The sequence below is a fragment of the Carcharhinus amblyrhynchos genome, unplaced genomic scaffold, assembly GCF_965287045.1.
Source record: "Carcharhinus amblyrhynchos unplaced genomic scaffold, sCarAmb.v2.hapA scaffold_53, whole genome shotgun sequence".
NCBI lineage: Eukaryota > Metazoa > Chordata > Chondrichthyes > Carcharhiniformes > Carcharhinidae > Carcharhinus > Carcharhinus amblyrhynchos.
Window position 1 is genome coordinate 704,429 of NW_027649794.1, and position 19,323 is coordinate 723,751.

Genomic DNA, 19,323 nt, shown 5'->3' on the forward strand with positions numbered 1-19,323 from the left:
CTCTGTTCCTCCACATTCCTCAGAACCCTGCCGTTAACCGTGTAATCTGCATTCAAGTTTGTCCTACCAAAATGAATCACCTCGTACTTACCAGGGTTAAACTCCATCTGCCACTTTTCAGCCCAGCTCTGCATCCTATCAATGTCTCTTTGCAGCCTACAAGAGCCCTGCACCTCATCCACGAATCTTGGTGCCATCAGCAAATTTACTAACCCACCCTTCAGCTCCCTCTTCCAAATCAGTAATAAAAATGACAAATAGCAAAGGATCCAGCACTGATCCCTGTGGTACACTGCTGGTAACTGGCTTCCAGTCTGAAAATTTTCCCTCCACCACCACCCTCAATCTTTGAGATAGCCAGTTACTTATCCAATCAGCCAAATTTTCTTTTATCCCACACCTCCTTATACTTTCTTCACAAGCCTACCATGGGGAACTTTATCAAACACCTTACTAAAATCCATGTATACGACATCAACTGCTCTACCTTTGTCTACACACTTACCTCCTCAAAAAATTCAATCAAATTTGTGACGTAAGATTTACCCCTCACAAATCCATGCTGACTCCCAGATTAAGCTGTATCTTTCCAAATGGTCATAAGTCCTATCCTTCAGGATCTTTTCCATTAACTTACTGACTACCGAAGAAAGACTAACTGGCCTATAATTACCTGGGTCATTTCAATTTCCTTTCTTGAACAGAGGAACAACACTTGCTACTATCCAGTCCTCTGGCACAATCCCCATGGACAATGAGGACCCAAAGATCAAAGCTAAAGGCTCTGCAATCTCATCCTTACCAATTTACTCAAGAACAGCTTCTTCCCTGCTGCCATCAGACTTGTGAATGGACCTACCTTGTATTAAGTTGATCTGTGACTGTAACACTACATTCTGCACCCACTCCTCTCCTCTATGTATGATATGCTTTGATTGTATAGCATGCAAGAAACAATACTTTTCACTGTGTACTAATACATAATACAATAACAAATCAAACTGAAAGTGACATCATCTGAACCGATGCGGTGGAGACGAAGAGACAGAGTGGGGTGGAGTCCATATTGATGTGGGGTGCAAACAGCTGTAGTCCAGATAACTGGGAGTCAGCGAGCTTGTAATGCACAGTAGTGGACAGTCTATCACCAGAAATGGAGACAGAGGTCAAGAAAGTGAAGTGCCGGATATGGATTGTATGAAGATAAGGGAAATGGAAATTGGAAGTTATTTGGGTGACTTGTTAGCATTGGTTCTCTAATCAACAGGGCTTGACTCAGGTGCATGCAATTCCAGCTGGTATGATGACAAGAGGATCTTGCTCATGTAGGGAGTAAGTAACATGGAAGCTAGCTCAATGGAATACTAGACAGACTACGCAGCAGGGGAACCTGGCACAGCTAGGGAAGAAGTTCTTTTTTTTTAATATACAGAATTAGGAATGGTCTGAGAGGGAACGACACCCAATGAGCTCAGAGATCTGAAGTCCAGAGCCATTTACTCAGGTAAGACCTAATTTTTTTTTCTGAATTGGGGCAGTATTTTAAATTAGGGCCAAGGAGTTCTTGGTGCCAGTTAAATTTAAGCAATTTAATAGAATTACAAATTATAATTAAATGATATTTCTAAACTTGAAATCCTAATTAGATGATGAAAATACAACAAAAATGACAGGGGCAAGTGTTGTGTTGCAGCTGTAACATGTGGGTGGAGTGGACACCAGTATGATCCACAGTGATCATATTTGCATCATGTGTCTTCAACTTAAACTTTGGTTCAGAGTTGATGAGTTCAAATCTGAGATTTGGAACATTGCAACAGGAAGGGAGAAAGTTGCCTGGCTACTTTATTCTGGAAGGTAGTCATATTCCTTGGGTTAGGTATTGCAGATTTAGCCCATGGTTAGAGAAAGGAGAGTTGTGGCCAGGAACAAGATGGTTTTGGGAATCCAAAAGGTAGCACTAGAGGTGTCTTAGTTTTGTCCTTGTCCAACAGGTTCACTATTGCAGCTGTGTGAATGAGAACAGGGATAGGCCACAGCACTGTGATAGTGGGGCCATTCAAGCAGAGAAGTAAAATGGATTATAGTATTAGTAGGGAACAGTAGTTGGGAAGGTAAATATATTGCCAGTTCTAAAGGCTACCATTTGCAAGTCCACAGATACTGAAGCAGTCTATGAGCACATGTAGCAAGACCTATTCAGGACAATATCCAGGCTTGGGCAAGAAACATTCATGCCCCACAGATATCAGGCAATGACAATCTCCAACAATAAAGAATCTAACCATCTCCCCTTCATGTTCAATGACAATACCATAAATGAATCACTAGCATCCTCATCCTGGGGATTACCATGAACCAGAAACTTAGTATCAACACAACAAATAATTGACACTTGATCAAACAATGTACCAATGCACAGGAGCTTTCTGCAATAAGATCCAGATACAAGTGGCACAGCCTTTTTCCACACTTTTTGTTCTCACTTACATTTGTCCAAACGTTCCACGTTGCTATCCAAGCTAAATTCTGAATCGGTCGACTCTTCCCCCCAACTCGAATCTGTCAGGCACATGCCAATTAGAAAGCTGTTAGTTGGGAAATGTGGAATTTGTTGGCAGTTGTAGAGAACAAGGCAATTATTCTATCCCGCCAGCAAATTATATTGGGAATTCTATCCTGTGTACTTTATCATGACTATTGTGAGCAAACACTTCCTCTAAAGTGTTTTCATGATTTCCTTCCCAGGTATCTGACAGTAGACATTGGAGGAGATGACTTAGTGGTACAGTCACTGGACTAGTAATCCAGAGGCCTAAGTTAATGCTCTGGGAACAATGGTTCCAATTTCACATGGCAGTTGGTAACAGTTAAATTTAATAGATCTGGAATATAAAGCTAATCTCAAAAGAACAAAGAATATCTCATGGATGGTGACCATATTAACTGTTGTTGTAAAAATCTGGTACACTAATTTTCCATCCTTACCTGGTCTGGCTTTTTGCATTGTGGTTCACTCTTAACTGTCCTCTGAATTTACCTTGCAAGACACTGTGTTAGATTGAAATTAGGGATTGTCAACAAATTCCTTGTCAGCAAAGCTCATGTCTTGTGAATGAATAAAGAGTAAAAATATCAATTTGAGAGCCTATAGGAGTTTCCTTCTCTCTGGAGAGTAACTGACTGACTGCACAGTTCAGTATTGTCCCCCAACTTTACCCTCCTGCTGTCACATTAAATCTGCCCTCATACAGGGTATGGGAAATTTACCCCAACAGCAACTGACACTATGGGAAGAGGTACATCGTGGACTAGGATAGTCACAACTATGACCTGTCATTCTTCGTTATTCTGAACTCAAGATGGGAACCAAAACTGCAACAGCTGGAAAAGAATCACAGCAAGATCTCCGTCATTGCTCAGATCGAGATGCAAGGTGACCAGTCACTGTTTCACTCTGGCACAGTAAGGGGGAGTCATCACTGGCTCACACTGGAATTACAGAAGGGAGGTGGCTTCAGCTAATGGGACCCTGTGCCCAAGGCCTAAAGCTTAGGTATAAGAGACTAAATCTGACAATGACAAATCCAACAGGAATTTCCAGCACCAGGATTCCAGCCCCAATCAAACCCCAACACCAAGGCTAGAATGCTACATAGCAACCTGACTTGTTCTCACTTACCTTCATCCAATTGATTCTCCTTCACTACTCTCACCCCCATATCACTCAGTTCATGTGGCTTTATGTGCAGCATTGAGGGAATTGTCCAAAGATCATCTGTAACTAGAAGAGCATACATCAATCAGAAACCCAATGGCTGGGCATTATGCAAATTGTCATTAACAAGAGAGGTGAGGGAGGAACAAACAGGGCAGCATTTCGATCTTTCCAGTTTAAAGGAAATTCTATCCTGTGCATTTTATCAGCACTGTATTCTGGGGAAACGCTCTAGTATTTTTTCTAATCTCTCTTCAGTCACTGTTTTCTATAATTCACATATCTGACACAGGATATTAATCAGCTTGAAAGCCCGCTGGAGTTATTGAAGTTGTCCTTTCCTCCCAGAGGGGAACCAACAGTTCTGTGCTTTATTGGGACAGGATGAGGTAGACCCTGCACCAGGTCATGCTGGGACAGGGATGCCCACTGCTGGGTCATGACAGGACAATGGAGGTCCAGTGCCATGTCATGGCAGGACTAGCAGCCCACCTCTGCACTATGGTGGAATAGTGATACCTGAACCATATGAGATGGTCCATGCAACCTGACAGCAACTCCTGAGTACATTGAGCCCTTGTGTTGAGGAGTCGCTCTGCAATTTCCCTCTGTAGTTATTGTTTTTAGGTATTGGACACTGGATATTAAATTAGCTTGAGAGTCCACAGGAGTGTCCAGAGTCCAGACTGGGTTAACAATTCTGTGGTATCCCCTAGTTACCACCTTCACATGCCACGTTAAACCTGCCCTGACTAATTTTGTGGAACATTTAGTCCAACAGTAATCCACATGTTGGCAAAGCATATAATATGGAAGAGGATATTCCATATTATATCCAACATGTGGACATTTGTTGTTGATCCTGTTTCTGAGTCTCTGTGGTGTTGGAGCACCTGAAACCAGGATGGGAACTGCTGATGCCATTCCAATGAAATTGCAACTCCAGTTGACAGCTTTGGAGTATACACAGCAAGTGGTGGATTATCATTTGGTCATGCCAGCAGAGCAAGTCCCACCATTAGGTCAGACCAATAGGGAGGTCCATGAAACCTGACAGAGGTACTCCTCAGATCATTGAGCCTTGCATCAAGGGAGTTATCCTCAGGTCCAAAACATGACAGCTTGGCCATAGATATGTAATACTATATCAAAAAGAGTCAGAAACCACAGGTTTTCCTATAAGTGGAACCCAGCTGATAGCCCTATCTCAGAGTTCCACAGCAGTTCCTCTTGCCCTCACATTCATTCATATTTTTCTTGTAGCTTTCTAAGCTGTCATCCAAACTGATGAACACTTGCCTGCAGCACAATTCAGGGAATCTGTCAGAAACTGATCTATTAATGGAAGCACAGATCAATTAAAAACCATGGCTAGAGTTGTCTGGCCATTCATACTAGCGGTATTCTCCAGTCCCACTGGCAGCACACCCCTGCCCGCAGGTTTCTTGCCAGTGTGGGGTAACATCAATGGGAATTCCCATTAACAGTGCCAGGATCAGAGAATCCTGCCACTAGTAACCAATGCGCCACCTCTGCAGGCAGAAAACACACAGCTGGGAGGCTGGAGAATCTTGCCCCATTTGTTTGGGTAGTGTGGAAGCACTTTACAGTTGTAGAGAGAAAGGCAGGTAGTCTATATTAGGAATTCCATCCTGAGGATTTTATCAGCACGTTCCGGTCTGAGGAAAGACTCTTGTATTTATCTTGATTTCCCTCCTAAGTCACTGTTATCTATGTTTCAGATATCTGACAGTGGACATCAATGAGCCCAAGAGCTCACAGGAGTTTCCAGAGCCTTCCTTCTCTCCTGGATTGGATGAATGGTTCTGTGTCACCCCCAATATTAACTCCAACTGTTACATTAAACAGATCTCCATTATTGTGTTTGGAAACAAAAACCCAAACAATAAGCCAGGTATGGCAAGAGGTACATTGTGGACGAGCATAGTCATTATTTTGACCTGTCCTGTTAGTCCTTTTCTTGATTCCTGCTCACTCTTTACCACATCAGAACTGAAACTAGGAAGCAATTTTTGCCCTCCCAAAGAAACTGTAAGAACTACTGTTGACAGCTTGATATGTGACATATTAAAGGTGCAGTGACCAGTCACTGGGTCACACCAGGACTGGGAGACAGGGATTAGGGCTTGCCATGTCAGGAAACTTGACAAAAGTGCCATATCAAGACAGGAGACCCATGGAATTGCAAAAACTTTCTAGCCCACTGTGCCCCTGCACCTTGATATTGTCAAAAGACTACTGTAAACCCAGACTGCACCAAACAGCATCCTAACCCAAGGGGTTGCCTGTGTTGAGGTCCCAGCCCCATTCCAGGGTCCATACTCACAGGGACCGGAGGACAACCCTCCTTACAATCTCACTTACAATCATCCAGGTTGTCGGTGTCCCTCTCCGAGCTCATATCCACTTTATTCGATGATTGTGGCTGGCTTGACAATGACTCACAACTACTGTCTGTCTCCAGAATATCTATCAGAAATTCCTCCTCAGCTGTTGGAAGATGCACACACATTAATCAGAAACAATGGCCGGGTTTGGAAGATGTGCAGCACATTCCACCCCTCCAACAGTATATTGGAAATTCTATCCTGTCAATTTTATCAGCACTCTGTTCTGGGTAAACACTTGCATTGTGTATTCCCGATTTCCCTCCTAAATCATCGTCATCTATATTTCAGATATCAATCAGTTTGAGAGCAGATGGGGGTTTCTGAGTCCTCTTTCCTTTCAGGAGTGAGTGCACAGTTCTATGTTGTTCGTAACATTAACCTCCAACTGTTACGTTAAAGCTACCTCCACTATTGAATGTTGAAATATTTACCACAAATGTAACCCACACTTTGGGAAGAGGCACCTTGTGAATCAGGAGAGTCTTTGCCTTCACCTGTCCTGTTGATCCTTTTCTTGATTCTCACTGCCTCTTTACCCCTTCAGAGCTGCTGAAACTAGGGTGAGTACCACTCAGTTCTTTGCAAAGAAACTGCAACAATCACGTTGGCAGTTTCAGAGGTGATGCAGCAAGAGCTGGGGAAGTTATCCCAAGACCAATGCCTACACCAGGGCCAACCATTAATATCCAACACTGGATTTAAAAACAAGCACTGCATCCAAAAGGAATTTCCTGCATCAAAGCCCCGTGCAACCCTGACACCTAGGCCCAGTCCAATTCACTAGGGTTGAAATCTGGGTTCCTTGTTCTCTTACCACAAAGATTTGACTGTGCCTTTCTCTCAGTCTTGCGACTCAACTCCTGCAGCAGCTGGGAAAGAGGACCTTTTTGAAGGAGAGGAAACTGGCGCATCTGTAAAACTGGAAGAAACATAGATCAATCAAAACCTTAATGGTTGCAGGATGTGCGAATAGTCTGCAGGGGGAAAAATGACAGATTTTCCATCCCTCTAATGACAGTACATTAAGAACTATATTCTGTGCATTTTATCAGCACTATTCTACACAAATATTTCCTATATTGTATTTTTAGGGAACAGACACCTTTGTTAACTTGGCTGGTTTTGTTATTCTTTTTCCTAATTCTCTTCTAGGTGAAGCCAGAATGGGAACCACTTGTCACTTTAAAAACAAACTGCTGTTGGCAGCACAGAAGAGCTGGAGATTATTGTTAGGTTGAATCGCAATGGGGAGATCTGTCATTGGGTTAGACTGTGATGGGAATCAAATCACCAGATCCCATTGTGATGGGAAGTCTGTGAAATTACACAAAGAGAGGACACCATCACATTCAATCCATGCTGAGGAATTACCCCAGATCCAAACCTCAGACAGCATTAGCAATTGAACACTATATTAAACAGTGTTAGAACCCATAGGAATCTCCTGCACTGGCAACCCAGCCTCCCACTAACATGCCACCTTGCAGTGCGGCAACAACGGCCCTCCTTGTTCTCACTTACAATCCTCCAGATCATTGGCCTGCCTTTCCAAGTTCACCCCAGCAATGTTCAACTCTTGTGGTTCATTCAACAAATATTCAGAACTTCCATGCCATCCCCAGGGATCCATCAGGAACTCCTCAGCTGTTGGATGAAATACACATCAATGAGCAATCTGTTGGTTGGTCAATGCATAAATTATCAGCAGAGGAACAAAATGAAACAGAAAGTGAGAAGTCTTCAGCCCAAAGATAGCCAGGCCATAGCTATCCAACACTTTATCAAAACAGTGCCATAACCCACAGCCCAGCCCTGTCCAAATCTTGATACAGGGGTGGCACAGTGGTTAGCACTGCTGCCTCACAGGGCCAGGGACCTGGGTTCGATTCCTGGCTTGGGTCACTGTCTGTGTGGAGTCTGCACAATCTCCCCATGTCTGTATGAGTTTCCTCCCACAGTCTAAAAGACATGCTGGTTAGGTGCACCGGCCATGCAAAATTCTCCCTCAGTATACCCGAATAGGCGCCAGAGTGTGGCACCAGGGGATTTTCACAGTAACTTCGTGCAGCGTTAACATAAACCTACTTGTGACTAGTAAATAAACTTTAACTGTAAAAGGCCAGAATACCCATTAACAATTCCCTCAAATTCTACTTACACTTATCCAGACATTTCTCCTTCCTCACCAGGACAGCACTGGAAATCTGTGGCCAACTATGAGTTGTCCGAATGTCCTTTCTGACTGGAAGGAACGTATATTGATTAGAAACTATTCGGCTGAGGTTTGTAAAAATGGTTATTGGCAGTGAATGGGGAGGGAGAGAAATTGACTTTTTTCCTATTCTGCCTGATGACAACATACTGAGAATTTGACTGTGTACTTTCTTAGTGCTTCAAATTCTGGCTAACCATTTCCTCTGTGTGTTTCTCTTGGTTTTCATCCCAGGTCACGTTTCTATATTTCAGATACCTGACACTGGATATCAATCAGCTTACGGTCCCACAGGAGATTCCAGAGTTCTCCTTCCCTCCTGGGGGCCAGGGGGCAGTGGTGGTGGTGGGGGGGTGCGACTGCATGTACAGTTCTGTGTTGTTCCTTAACATTAACCTCTAGCCACCACATTATACATGGTGCTGTGTGTAGAAATACTACCATATTTACCCACACCCACATCTGCCACATTTTGGACCAGAACAATTTTTACCTCAGCCTTTCCAGTTGATCTTTCCCGATTCCCTCTGACTCTCCTGCTTCAGAACAGCTGAAACAAGGATGGGACCGCTCATCACGCTCAATGAAACAACAAAAACTGCTATTGGTAGCTGGAGAGGAGATGCCACCCCCAACCTCCCAGGGGGTGGAGAGACCTCTCACAGGGCCACCCCCTGGATTTGGGAGACCCCCATTAGGATCCTGGTCCAATTTAGAAGCCAGGCTAGACCCAAGTAATATTTCTATTCTGCCATTGTGAGGAAGGGATACCTCATTCCAGGAGCACTACAACTGCTGATTGGTCTACATTTTACCTCTAATAGTTGAAAAGTTGCTGTTGACAGTCCCACAGTTTCTGCTCAGTTAATTTCAGCAACTCAGGAACAGGTTCCAAATCAGTCAACTTCTTCTTTGTACCTGTTCAATTTCCTTATTCACATCATTTTTCAGAAGCTTGTTCTCCTTCTCTGCAGTCACCAGTTTCACGTTGCATTCATCTGCCTCCATTTGTGTGTCTATTAACTGAGATTTGTAACCATTGACCAGCCCTTCCTGGTGTATGATAGAGACTTTAAGCTGCTGCATCTAAGCTTCTCCTTCCAAACATGTGCCAACTTGAGTGGGTTAAGTCTATACGAATGTTGCTTTATTGGAACATCTACATCATGTACAATTACTTTGGTACATCCCAGTTTGTTCTCAGTTGTGACTGTAATAATTCTTTCAGGTCATTTTGATTTTCCTCCGGAAGGTACCTCAGTAATTTATCCCACTTTCAGATTAATTCCTCAAATTAGACTGGACAATGAGGAAGATCAACTTCCAAATCATCTGAATTTGTTTCTTTACTCTGAGTTGTATCAACTGACACATTCTACTTCTGCTTTCCTTCCCTATCAAAATACCGTTTGAGCATATTCATAGGACACAAGGCTTTCATTTTATCTGACATATCTGATAGGTACAGCAAAAGTCTTGGTTTTGCGCATCCAGGTCAAGCAAAGTGTTTTTGTATTTTCACTCGAGTTTTCCTTACTCCTAAATGACCTGTGACTGGAATCTCATGCGCTACCGGCAAAGCCTCCTTTCTATAATCCACCAATAATACAACTTGATGAAGTACTGCCCACTTGTCATCCGCCTGAATTTATAAAGGTTTCCACTTCTTATTAAAACATTGGCCGGAATTTTACTGCCCCATCCACCATGGGAATCGGAGTGGGCGGGGGTTGGACAAAGAAAAGATCCGTTGACCTTGCGTGGGATTTTATGGTTATGGGATGAGCGAGGCCATAAAATCCCACCCACTGGGTGGAATTCTCTGGCCATGTTGGTCCAAAAGCCAGAAATTCCTGTCCGACTGTAAATGCCAGTTCACATTCTCTGCAACTTGCCCACTAAAATTCCAGTGGCAGGCGGGATGGGAGAATTCCAGCCATTATACCTAATGTAATAACACTCCAGTATATACTTAGATTCTCCTTCGATGTATGCTTTCTGATATAACTTCTTTACCTCTGAATCTTTTTGTTGTAATTCAGCCACCTTCCCTGAACTAAAGATAGTGAGGGTGATTCTCCCATCCCACTGTGTTGCTTTTGTTGCACACCAGCCCAGGAAACTTGAGTGGAGACTGTTTTATGGGCTCCCCACAGGGCACCACAGCCTCCATGATTCTTTGACAGCAGGATTTCTGCGCTGTCAGCTCTGTGCCAGAAATCAATGCTGGGCGCAATAATTCATGCAAATTCTAATTTACATACAGTTTAAATCCCATTAGCAGGCCTCAGACTGAAATTTGAGCCCACCAGCATCTCTCCACCCCCCCCCCCCACCTGCCCCCACACCCGCCACCTCCCCAAACGCGGTTCACTTCAGCAGGATTTAGTATAGCTGCCCAACTTGCAGGGAGCTGGCAGCCTGACCCCGCGGGAATGAAGGGAGGCCATGGAGGCCCCCTGGAGGGTCAGGCACCATGGAGGTGCTCCAGGGCCTTGCCAGCCTGGCCCCTGGCACTGCCCAAGGAGCAAAGTGCCAATGCCACCCAGCATGGCAGTGTCAAGGGGCACAGCCTGATAGGGGTTGATCGGTGGAGGTTGGAGGTCCTGCCCACACTCTGCATTTGAGTGAGGGAGGCCAACAATTAGGGCTGGCCGTTAGGAGTGGTGGGAGGTCAGCCTGCTGGGTGGGTCTGGGCAATCGGGAGATCAGGGGTGGGGGGTGATGGGGAAAGAAAAATCTGAGTAGCTCAGAAAAAAATTTTAAACCATCAGGCATTTAAGACACTGACAGAATTATTAGTATGGAGTTGAATGACTCAGAATCAGACCTATAAGCTAACAAGGAAGCAGTTAATACACGGGAATGCAGTAAGAAATTCAAACAAGTGATTGTGATTTAAATGCATATTTGGATATCAAAAATGTATTAACTGTATTTAATAAAAGTAATTGTTTTGTTTAGCCAAAAGCAGGTTGTTGCAAGGCCTAATGATGTGGGGTCATTCAGACATCCCCACATTCTTAGGGAACAATGTAGCCTTAGGATGTGGTAGTTTTTAAATCAGCAGGCTTACTAACAGAAGAATTTTCAAGGCTGGCCAGCGATTGAGAGGCTAGCAGTGCGGGGCTACTGCACAAGCATCGAACTCGGCACCAACAGGTCGACGCATGCACAGCAAACCACTCAGTGCTATGCTGCCGGCCTCCCCAGTGGGAATAGCCCCCACCCACTGAATTTCAGCATGATTCACACTGAGATACTCTGCAGTACATAGAGTGTGGGAGATTCATTTTGAACCTCTTGCTGAAAAAGCCAGCATGAGTTACTCCAGCTTTTACACAAATTCGACACTTAAAATTTTTGGGGAGAATCGCCCCCACCTGCTTCATCCTCACCTGTTCTTGATCAACCATCTGGTCAAAGATGGGTTCTGACACTGAACTTCAACCTCCTTATTTTTTCCTCCTCCTTTCTCAACCTGTGGCTTCGTAATCTGTTGCCACACAGTCGGGAAACATCCCAGGAAACGTTTCCTACAACACCTCGGTTGTTTGAGTTTTCCTGGCTTTTCAACCACATTAGGCATCAATTTCACCTGTGATCCAGCAATATGGCTAGTCAGGATAAACTATACTCCTGAACTCTGTATCCTTACCTTACACAATGGAACACTACACCATTCACCAGTAATTTCACACATTTTCACCATTTCTGGCAATACTACTTCTGAACTATATCTCTCTTCATCTCTCACTATTTAAGATTGACTTGCTCCAGTATCCCTTAAGACCTTAACCTCCTTCTCCTGGTATACATGAGTAAATCTTCCCCACATAAATAAAATCTGGAGAAATATTTGACACTTGCTTATCAACCAACATCTGAATAGGCTATACTTATTTTGCACCTCTTCAGCTTCAATGTTTGCCAATTTAACAAACCCCATTGGCTTATCCTGTTTAACATGTCTGCCTTCTCAGTACTTTTCTCAAGCCGCCAATGCTATGACTTTGTGTGTTCAAATTTATCACAATGGAAACAGCTATGGTTTCTTATCTCTCCTCCACCCTCATATGTTTCCTTTTTAACCTGAAGTAAACTGTCCTTACTATCTCCAATGAGACTTCCTTTGCTTCAACCACTTGCGGACTTATTTTTTCCCCAGTTTCTACCTCTCACAGATTGAAATCGCGGTTGAAAAGTAAAACTTTGATTATGAACTATTTCAAAATAAGCTGCCATTTCTGCTGCAATCTCAAAATTTTAACCCTTTGCTCTTCTACACAAGTTCTCACGACATTGGGAAGTGAATTTTTAAATTCCTCCAAAATAATTTCCTTCGAAGTGTCATATGTCTGGTCTATTTTCAATGAACATAAGAAATAGGAGCAGGAGTAGGCCATCTAGCCCCTCGAGCCTGCCCCACCATTCAATAAGATCATGGCTGATCTGTCGTGGCTCAGTTCCACATTGCCGCCCTCTCCCCATAACCCTTAATCCCCTTGCCTATCGAAAACCTATCAACCCACGTCTTAAAATTATTTAGCGAGGCAGCCTCCACCACTTCAACGGGCAGAGAATTCCAGAGATTCACCACCCTTTGAGTGAAGAACTTCCTCCTCAACTCTGTTCTAAACCACCCCCCCTTTATCTTGAGGCTGTGCCCTCTAGTCCTACTGTCCTTTCTGAGCGGGAAGAGCCTCTCCACCTCTATCCTATCCATCCCATTCATCACCTTATATGTCTCAATGAGATCTCCCCTCATTCTTCTAAACTCTAACGAGTACAAGCCTAGTTTATTCAGCCTCTCCTCATAGTTCAACCCCCTCAACTCCGGTGTCAGCCTAGTAAACCTCCTCTGCACTCCCTCCAAGGCCAAAATATCCTTGCGTATGTGCGGCGACCAAAACTGCACACAGTACTCCAGCTGCGGCCTCACCAGTGCCCTATACAGCTGCAGCAAGACCTCCCTACTTTTATATTCAATCCCCTTCGCTATAAAGGCCAGCATCCCATTTGCCTTCCTGACCACCTGCTGCACCTGCAGGCTGGGTTTTTGCGACTCATGCACAAGGACCCCGAGGTCCCTCTGCACCGTCGCATGCTGCAGTTTTTCGCCATGTAAGTAATAGTCCTTCCTACCATTATTCCTACCAAAGTGGACAACCTCACATTTGCCAACATTAAATTCCATTTGCCAGTTCCTGGCCCATTCGCCCAGCCTATCTAGATCCTTCTGCAGACTCTCCACACCCTCTTATTTATCTATCAAAGTTACTTCGATTCTTTCATATTCTATACAAGTCTGAGCTGGTCCTTTCCTTAGTATCCTTAAGTCCTGTCTGTAGACTTCTGTCACTAGTTCATATGCAATTAAGATAGCATTTCTCATCCCATCATGATACCTAGATAGCTCCTCTGATAGTGACACCAACACCTCTCCAACTCCACCTACCAACTTTGTTTGAACCAACAATACCCACGTGGTCTGTGGCCATTTTAATTGTTTAGCTACTTTCTCAAATGAAATGATAAGGGTTTCTATATCCTTCCCATCAAACCTTGACAGTGCTTGGATATATTTAAACATAGCCCTACTAGGCCTTTGACTAAGGGGTGGATTTCTCCTCACTTTATTCAACTTTTGCATTTGCTTCCACCATTTTGTTAATGTTATCTATTTTCAGTTCCTGCTTCTGAAATTCAAATGTTCCCTTTTCTTTGCTTAAAATTCAATCTGTCTCGTTTCTTTACTCTGTTGTAATTATTTCATTTGTAATTGAATTCTAGCTAATTTCAATGCTTCAGACAGTGTCTCTGACAAATTTAAATGTTGCCCTATCACTGAAATTATCTCTACCTCCCCTGCCCTTTCAGGTAAAGTCAACTGCAGCTTGTTCACCAACTCCAAAAACTTTGTTTTAACCATCCTTTGTAAACCATTCCACATTACTTTTCCATACCCAGCAAATTTTTAACCACTGAAAGAGCCATTTTTCACAAGGCACATCAAATGCAATGCCTGAAAGAAAGCACTCTCTCCTCAAAACCACTGCCTTTCAAAATTCAATAATCCCAAGACAATCAAGGAATAATACTTTAAATCTCAGCAAGAGGCTCCAGTTTGTGTTAGGAAACTGGACCAGAATCCCAAATATTACAAAGCCAGACTAAACAACAGCAAATGTTCTATTTTGGTATAAATGTAAGGGTAGGATGTTTCACACCAGGAGTAATTCTGTTGACAAATTAGGGATTTTTTTTAGTAAGACAAACCTTATTTAACAACAGTTTAAATATAATCCTAACAAATGAAACATCTTAATTATTAACAGTTGGACAATATTTAAAATCAAAAGGAAGCAACTTTACTCTCTAGCTTATGACTGTTTCAGTTCCAAATAAGCAACATTCCTCTTACAGACTTAAATTCCACTTTAAATAATCAGAAATATACTTGCTATAAATTGTGCTAACAATCAGCTTTCAGAGAAATATTGTTGAGAGACACTTATCAGGAACATATCCCCACTAGGCCTTTGACCAATGGCTGGATTCCTCCTCACTTTACTCAACTTTTGCATTTGCACATGGCTGATTTCAGCCAATCTGCAAATTCTAAACACTATCAAAGCTGTTTTATCTGCAGACCCAGCTTTGCACATTATCTCAAGCCTGTCAATCACTCTAATCAGAAATCTCAGGGGAATTTAAAGTAAGAAATTCCTAGTTGAAATGAAATGTTTGCAGTCACATTGGCTGCCTGCAGAATAAATCTGAAATTTTAAACATTTGCCTTAATCAAGAGAAAAATACATATTTATATTAATTGGATGGCTATCATTACACCCACGTCAAGGCAGTTCTGCCCGGGTCGGGGAGACTCATCAGTTGGTTGAATCAGGGCAGGAGGCCCACGGAATTATAGAAGGAAGGGGTTTCTCATTGAACATTGAAATTCTGTGTCCCAAAATCAACCCAAGTCCAAAGCTGACAGCCAGGCCATAGATAGGAGAGACTATATGACAGCAACAAAACCACTAGATGTACCGTGTGCTGGGGACTCAGCCTCAATTCAAAATACCCATAACAGCGGCCCCCCCCCCACCCCCCCAACTTACATTTATTCAGACATTTCTCCTTCCTTATGCAGCTCACCAGCATATCACTGGAAACTTGTGGCCAGCTGTAAAGTCTTGGGCGAATCATTTGATGATCCTTTGTAACTGGAAGAAGAAGCACACATCAGTTACAACTGGATGGCTGAGTACTGTGCAAATGGTCATTAGTAGTACACAGCATGGCACATTTGTGCAAAAGACAAAGCTGAAGTATTTGCAAGTATTCAGTCAGAAATGCCGAGAATGATCCACCTTGGCCTCCTTCAGTGATCACCAGCATCACAGATGTCAGTCTTCAGCCAATTTCATTCAGTCCATGTGATTTCAAGAAATGGCTGAATGCTTGGGTTGAGCCAACAAGTGGCAAGTAACATTCATGCCACATAATGACCATCTACAATAAGAGAGGATCTTACCATCACTGAATCACAGTATTGACATCCTGGGGAATACTACTGACTATAAAGTGAACTGGATTAGCCGTATAAATACTGTGGCTATTAGAGCAGGTAAAAGGCTAGGTAATTCACAGATCAGGAGTGTAAAGGAATACTTTCCACTTGCCTGGATGAGTGCAGCTCCAGCAATACCATCCAGGACAAAGCAACCCCCTTGATTGCTACCCCGTCTACAAATATTCACTCCCTCTACCATTAACGAATAGTGGCAGCCACGTTCACCATCTACAAAATACACTGCAGGAATTCACCAAGGTTTCTTAAGCTTCACTTTCCAAACCCACAACCACTACCATTTATAGAAGAACATGAGCAGCACCACCTATATCGGTACATTCCTTCATTGTCGCTGGGTTAAAATCTTGGACCTCCCTCCCTAACAGCACTGTGGGTGTACCTTCAGACATCATTACTTGTAAAGACTCACATTCCAACCATTATTTTGTAAATTGCGTTTGTCTTTATATGCCCTGTTTGTGAACAGAACTCCCACTTACCTGATGAAGGGGCAGAGCTCCACAAGCTGATGGCTTTTGCTACCAAATAAACCTGTTGGACTTTAACCTGGTGTTGTGAGACTTCTTACTGGTTGTACCTATGCCTCAGGGACTGCAGTAGTTCAAGAAGGCAGCTCACCACCACCTTCTCAAGGGCAATTTGGGAAGGGCAATAAATGGTGGTCCAGCCAGTGATGCACATGTACCATAAAATGATCATTAAAAAGTAGAAGAGAAGGAAGAGAAAGTTTTTTAAAATCCTCCAATGACATAGTATTGGGAATTCTATCTCGTCCATTTTATCAGCACCCTCTATTCAGGATAAACACTTGATCCGTTGTGCTTTTACTGATTTCCTTCTCACGTCATTGTTACCTAGATTTCAGATATTTTTTCAGATACTTGAAAGCAGTTTCCAGAGTTATCTTTCCCTCCTTGGAGGGGTAACTGGGTGTACAGTTCTGTGTTCTTTCCCCAATAGTAACCTGCAGCCACCACATTTGTGTGTCGCTGTTGTATGTGAAAGCATTTAGTGCAACAATAATGCACACTTCAGGAAAAGGCACATTGTGGAGCAGGGTAGTCATGATGATCTTGACATGTCCTGGGACATGTCCTTGAGTCGGCGTGAGGTTAGTGGAAGTACAGGAAGATGCTTTTCGGCCCACTGGGTTGTCCGAGCTCGGAATAAGGCAACATGTCCCTTGTCAAATAGAGTCAGAGCGGACAAGTTTCCAGAACCCTGAGTTAGGATCTCCTACCTTGACGTTCTGTCCGGCACGTACTATCCTCCATCCTCTTCAGTTTCTGTTCCTTCAATACGATAATGAGAGGAAATTAAACAAAACTCACTCACTCCACGAACTGCCTTATTGGAATAAAGTCATGTCAATCAGTAATCCGCTCACCAATCAGTGAGTGGTATGGGTAAGGTGTATAAAATCCCGCCTTCAGTCTGTGCGGATTGGTGAAGAATCTAAAACTGATTGACCCACTGACCAACGAGGTGCAGTCTGTTTGTGCAAATTCCAATTGTTTTAGTTTCGATTGGGGTTAGTAATCCAGCCGAACTGAGAGTCAACTTTCAGTCTCTGATGTTTACCTTCCTCTTTTATTTAAAACGTTCCTCTTTTTATAGAATCCTACAGTGCAGAAGGGGTACATTCGGCCAATCAAGTCTGTACCAACCACAATCCCACCCAGCCCCTATCCCCGTACCCCGCGTATTTACCCTGCTAGTCCCCCTGACACTAAGAGGCAATTTAACATGGCCCACACATCTTTGGACCTTGGGAGAAAACCGGAGCACCCGGAGGAAACCCATACAGACATGAGGAGAAACTCCACACAGATAGTAATCCAAGCCGGGAATCAAACCCAGGTTCCTGGCGCTGTGAGGCAGCAATGCTAACCACTGTGCCACATGCCACCAATGTTGTTGACGCATTCCTATTCTGATGGTTAAAAAATTCAGAAACTTGCATTTTGGGAATTACGCGTGTGAGTGTTGAACAGTAGCTTGCATTATTTCAATTTTCTATCATTAATTCAAATATCAATCATCAGTGCCTCATTGATGAAGTTGACTGTTTGAACTCCAATAATAAATAAATAATTCCTTATTTTGATTTTACTGTAAGATATTACTTGACATTTGGACAGGTACATGGATTGGAAATGTTTGAAGAGCTATGGGCTAAATGCAGGCAAGTAGAACCAGTTCAGTTGAGAAAACCTGGTTGACATAGACGAGTTGGATCGAAGGCTTACTTGGCAGACTGGCTGAGATCATTCATTCTCTTCCCACACTGGATGGAGCTTCAGGTGCATTGCCATCTGCGCTGACCTGCTCTGCAACCGCCTTCCAGGCCAGAGAGGTGAGATTCATGTGCTTCCTGAAGCCATCTCTGGGTACAGGATATGTCTATGCACCTGCACTCCTCTGATCAAGGCCTAGAGGACCTGGTGGGTGAAGTGGGGTGTCAACTTCTTCTTGAGGCTTTTGATTTTCTTTTTATGGCTAGGAGATATCTCTGCATATGCTCTAAAGATAGGTGGGCTAGAGATAGTGAGATGTATCTACCTGCTGCCAATGTGCAAATTGTGTAGCTTCCCAAATCAGGATTTTCATTGTGGCTTCAGCAAGCTCAATGCTGTAAGACAAGTGTCTGGTTTCCACCCATGCACTTTTTCATGTTGCACAAGATGGCGGAGGAAATGGAATTTCCAGCCACCACCAGAGATGGCATTATGTTTGCTATCCATTCTCATTCACTTAGGAAGGAAAATATTTGACCCTTTGTGTTTGTTTTCACAGAAGAGGGGAATGAAGTTGGTATTATAGTTAAATAAAAATAGTTCAAAATATTGAATGAGGTAAACATTGTCAGAGAGAAAATATTAAGGTGTTTGACATCCCTGAAAGTGGATCAATCACCTACTTAAGACAATCAGGATATATCAGTGTTTCTGAGCATCATTTTTCTAATCCTCTCTGATTACAGGCATGATGCCACAAGGGGGCTGCTAATGTTTTATCATTGTTTGAAAAAGGAGGAAGTGAAAACTGGAGTAACTACAGACCATTCATCTTAACCTTGGTGGGCAGCAAATTATTGGAAAATTTTCAATGAGATTATAATTTAGGAAACAAAGATTAGTTAATGAAAATCAGCATTTTTTTATTCTTTGATAGGGTGTGGGTTTCACTGGCAAGGTCCATTTGTTGCCAATCCCTAATTGCTGTTGGACTGATGGGACTGCTAGACAATTTCAGAGGGCAGTTAAGATACAGCCACATTGCTGTGGGGTCTGGAGTCACATGTAAGACAGACCAGGTAAGGATGGTAGATTTTCATCCCCTATAGAACATTAGTTTTTAACAACAATCAATGATTTTATGA

General features: G+C 43.1%; 1 protein-coding gene across 3 annotated transcripts in view; it reads right to left on the minus strand.

The window, feature by feature from the left end:
- Nucleotides 1–17,268, minus strand: part of LOC145337608 (interferon-induced protein 44-like) — a 35,377-nt gene extending 18,109 nt beyond the window's left edge. The window contains exons 1-8 of one of the 3 annotated variants that reach the window (XM_080182404.1): nucleotides 17,182–17,268; nucleotides 15,466–15,570; nucleotides 8,288–8,371; nucleotides 7,651–7,773; nucleotides 6,944–7,048; nucleotides 6,104–6,229; nucleotides 3,683–3,784; nucleotides 2,491–2,562 (exon numbers count right to left, since the gene is read on the minus strand). In XM_080182404.1, coding sequence (XP_080038530.1) covers nucleotides 2,491–2,562; nucleotides 3,683–3,784; nucleotides 6,104–6,229; nucleotides 6,944–7,048; nucleotides 7,651–7,773; nucleotides 8,288–8,371; nucleotides 15,466–15,570; nucleotides 17,182–17,215 — 751 coding nt within the window. In that variant the 5' untranslated portion in view covers nucleotides 17,216–17,268. Of the gene's footprint in view, nucleotides 1–2,490; nucleotides 2,563–3,682; nucleotides 3,785–6,103; nucleotides 6,230–6,943; nucleotides 7,049–7,650; nucleotides 7,774–8,287; nucleotides 8,372–15,465; nucleotides 15,571–17,181 lie in introns of those variants that run through there. The other 2 variants (XM_080182405.1, XM_080182407.1) reach the window with 2 other exon arrangements.
- Nucleotides 17,269–19,323: the final 2,055 nt, after the last annotated feature.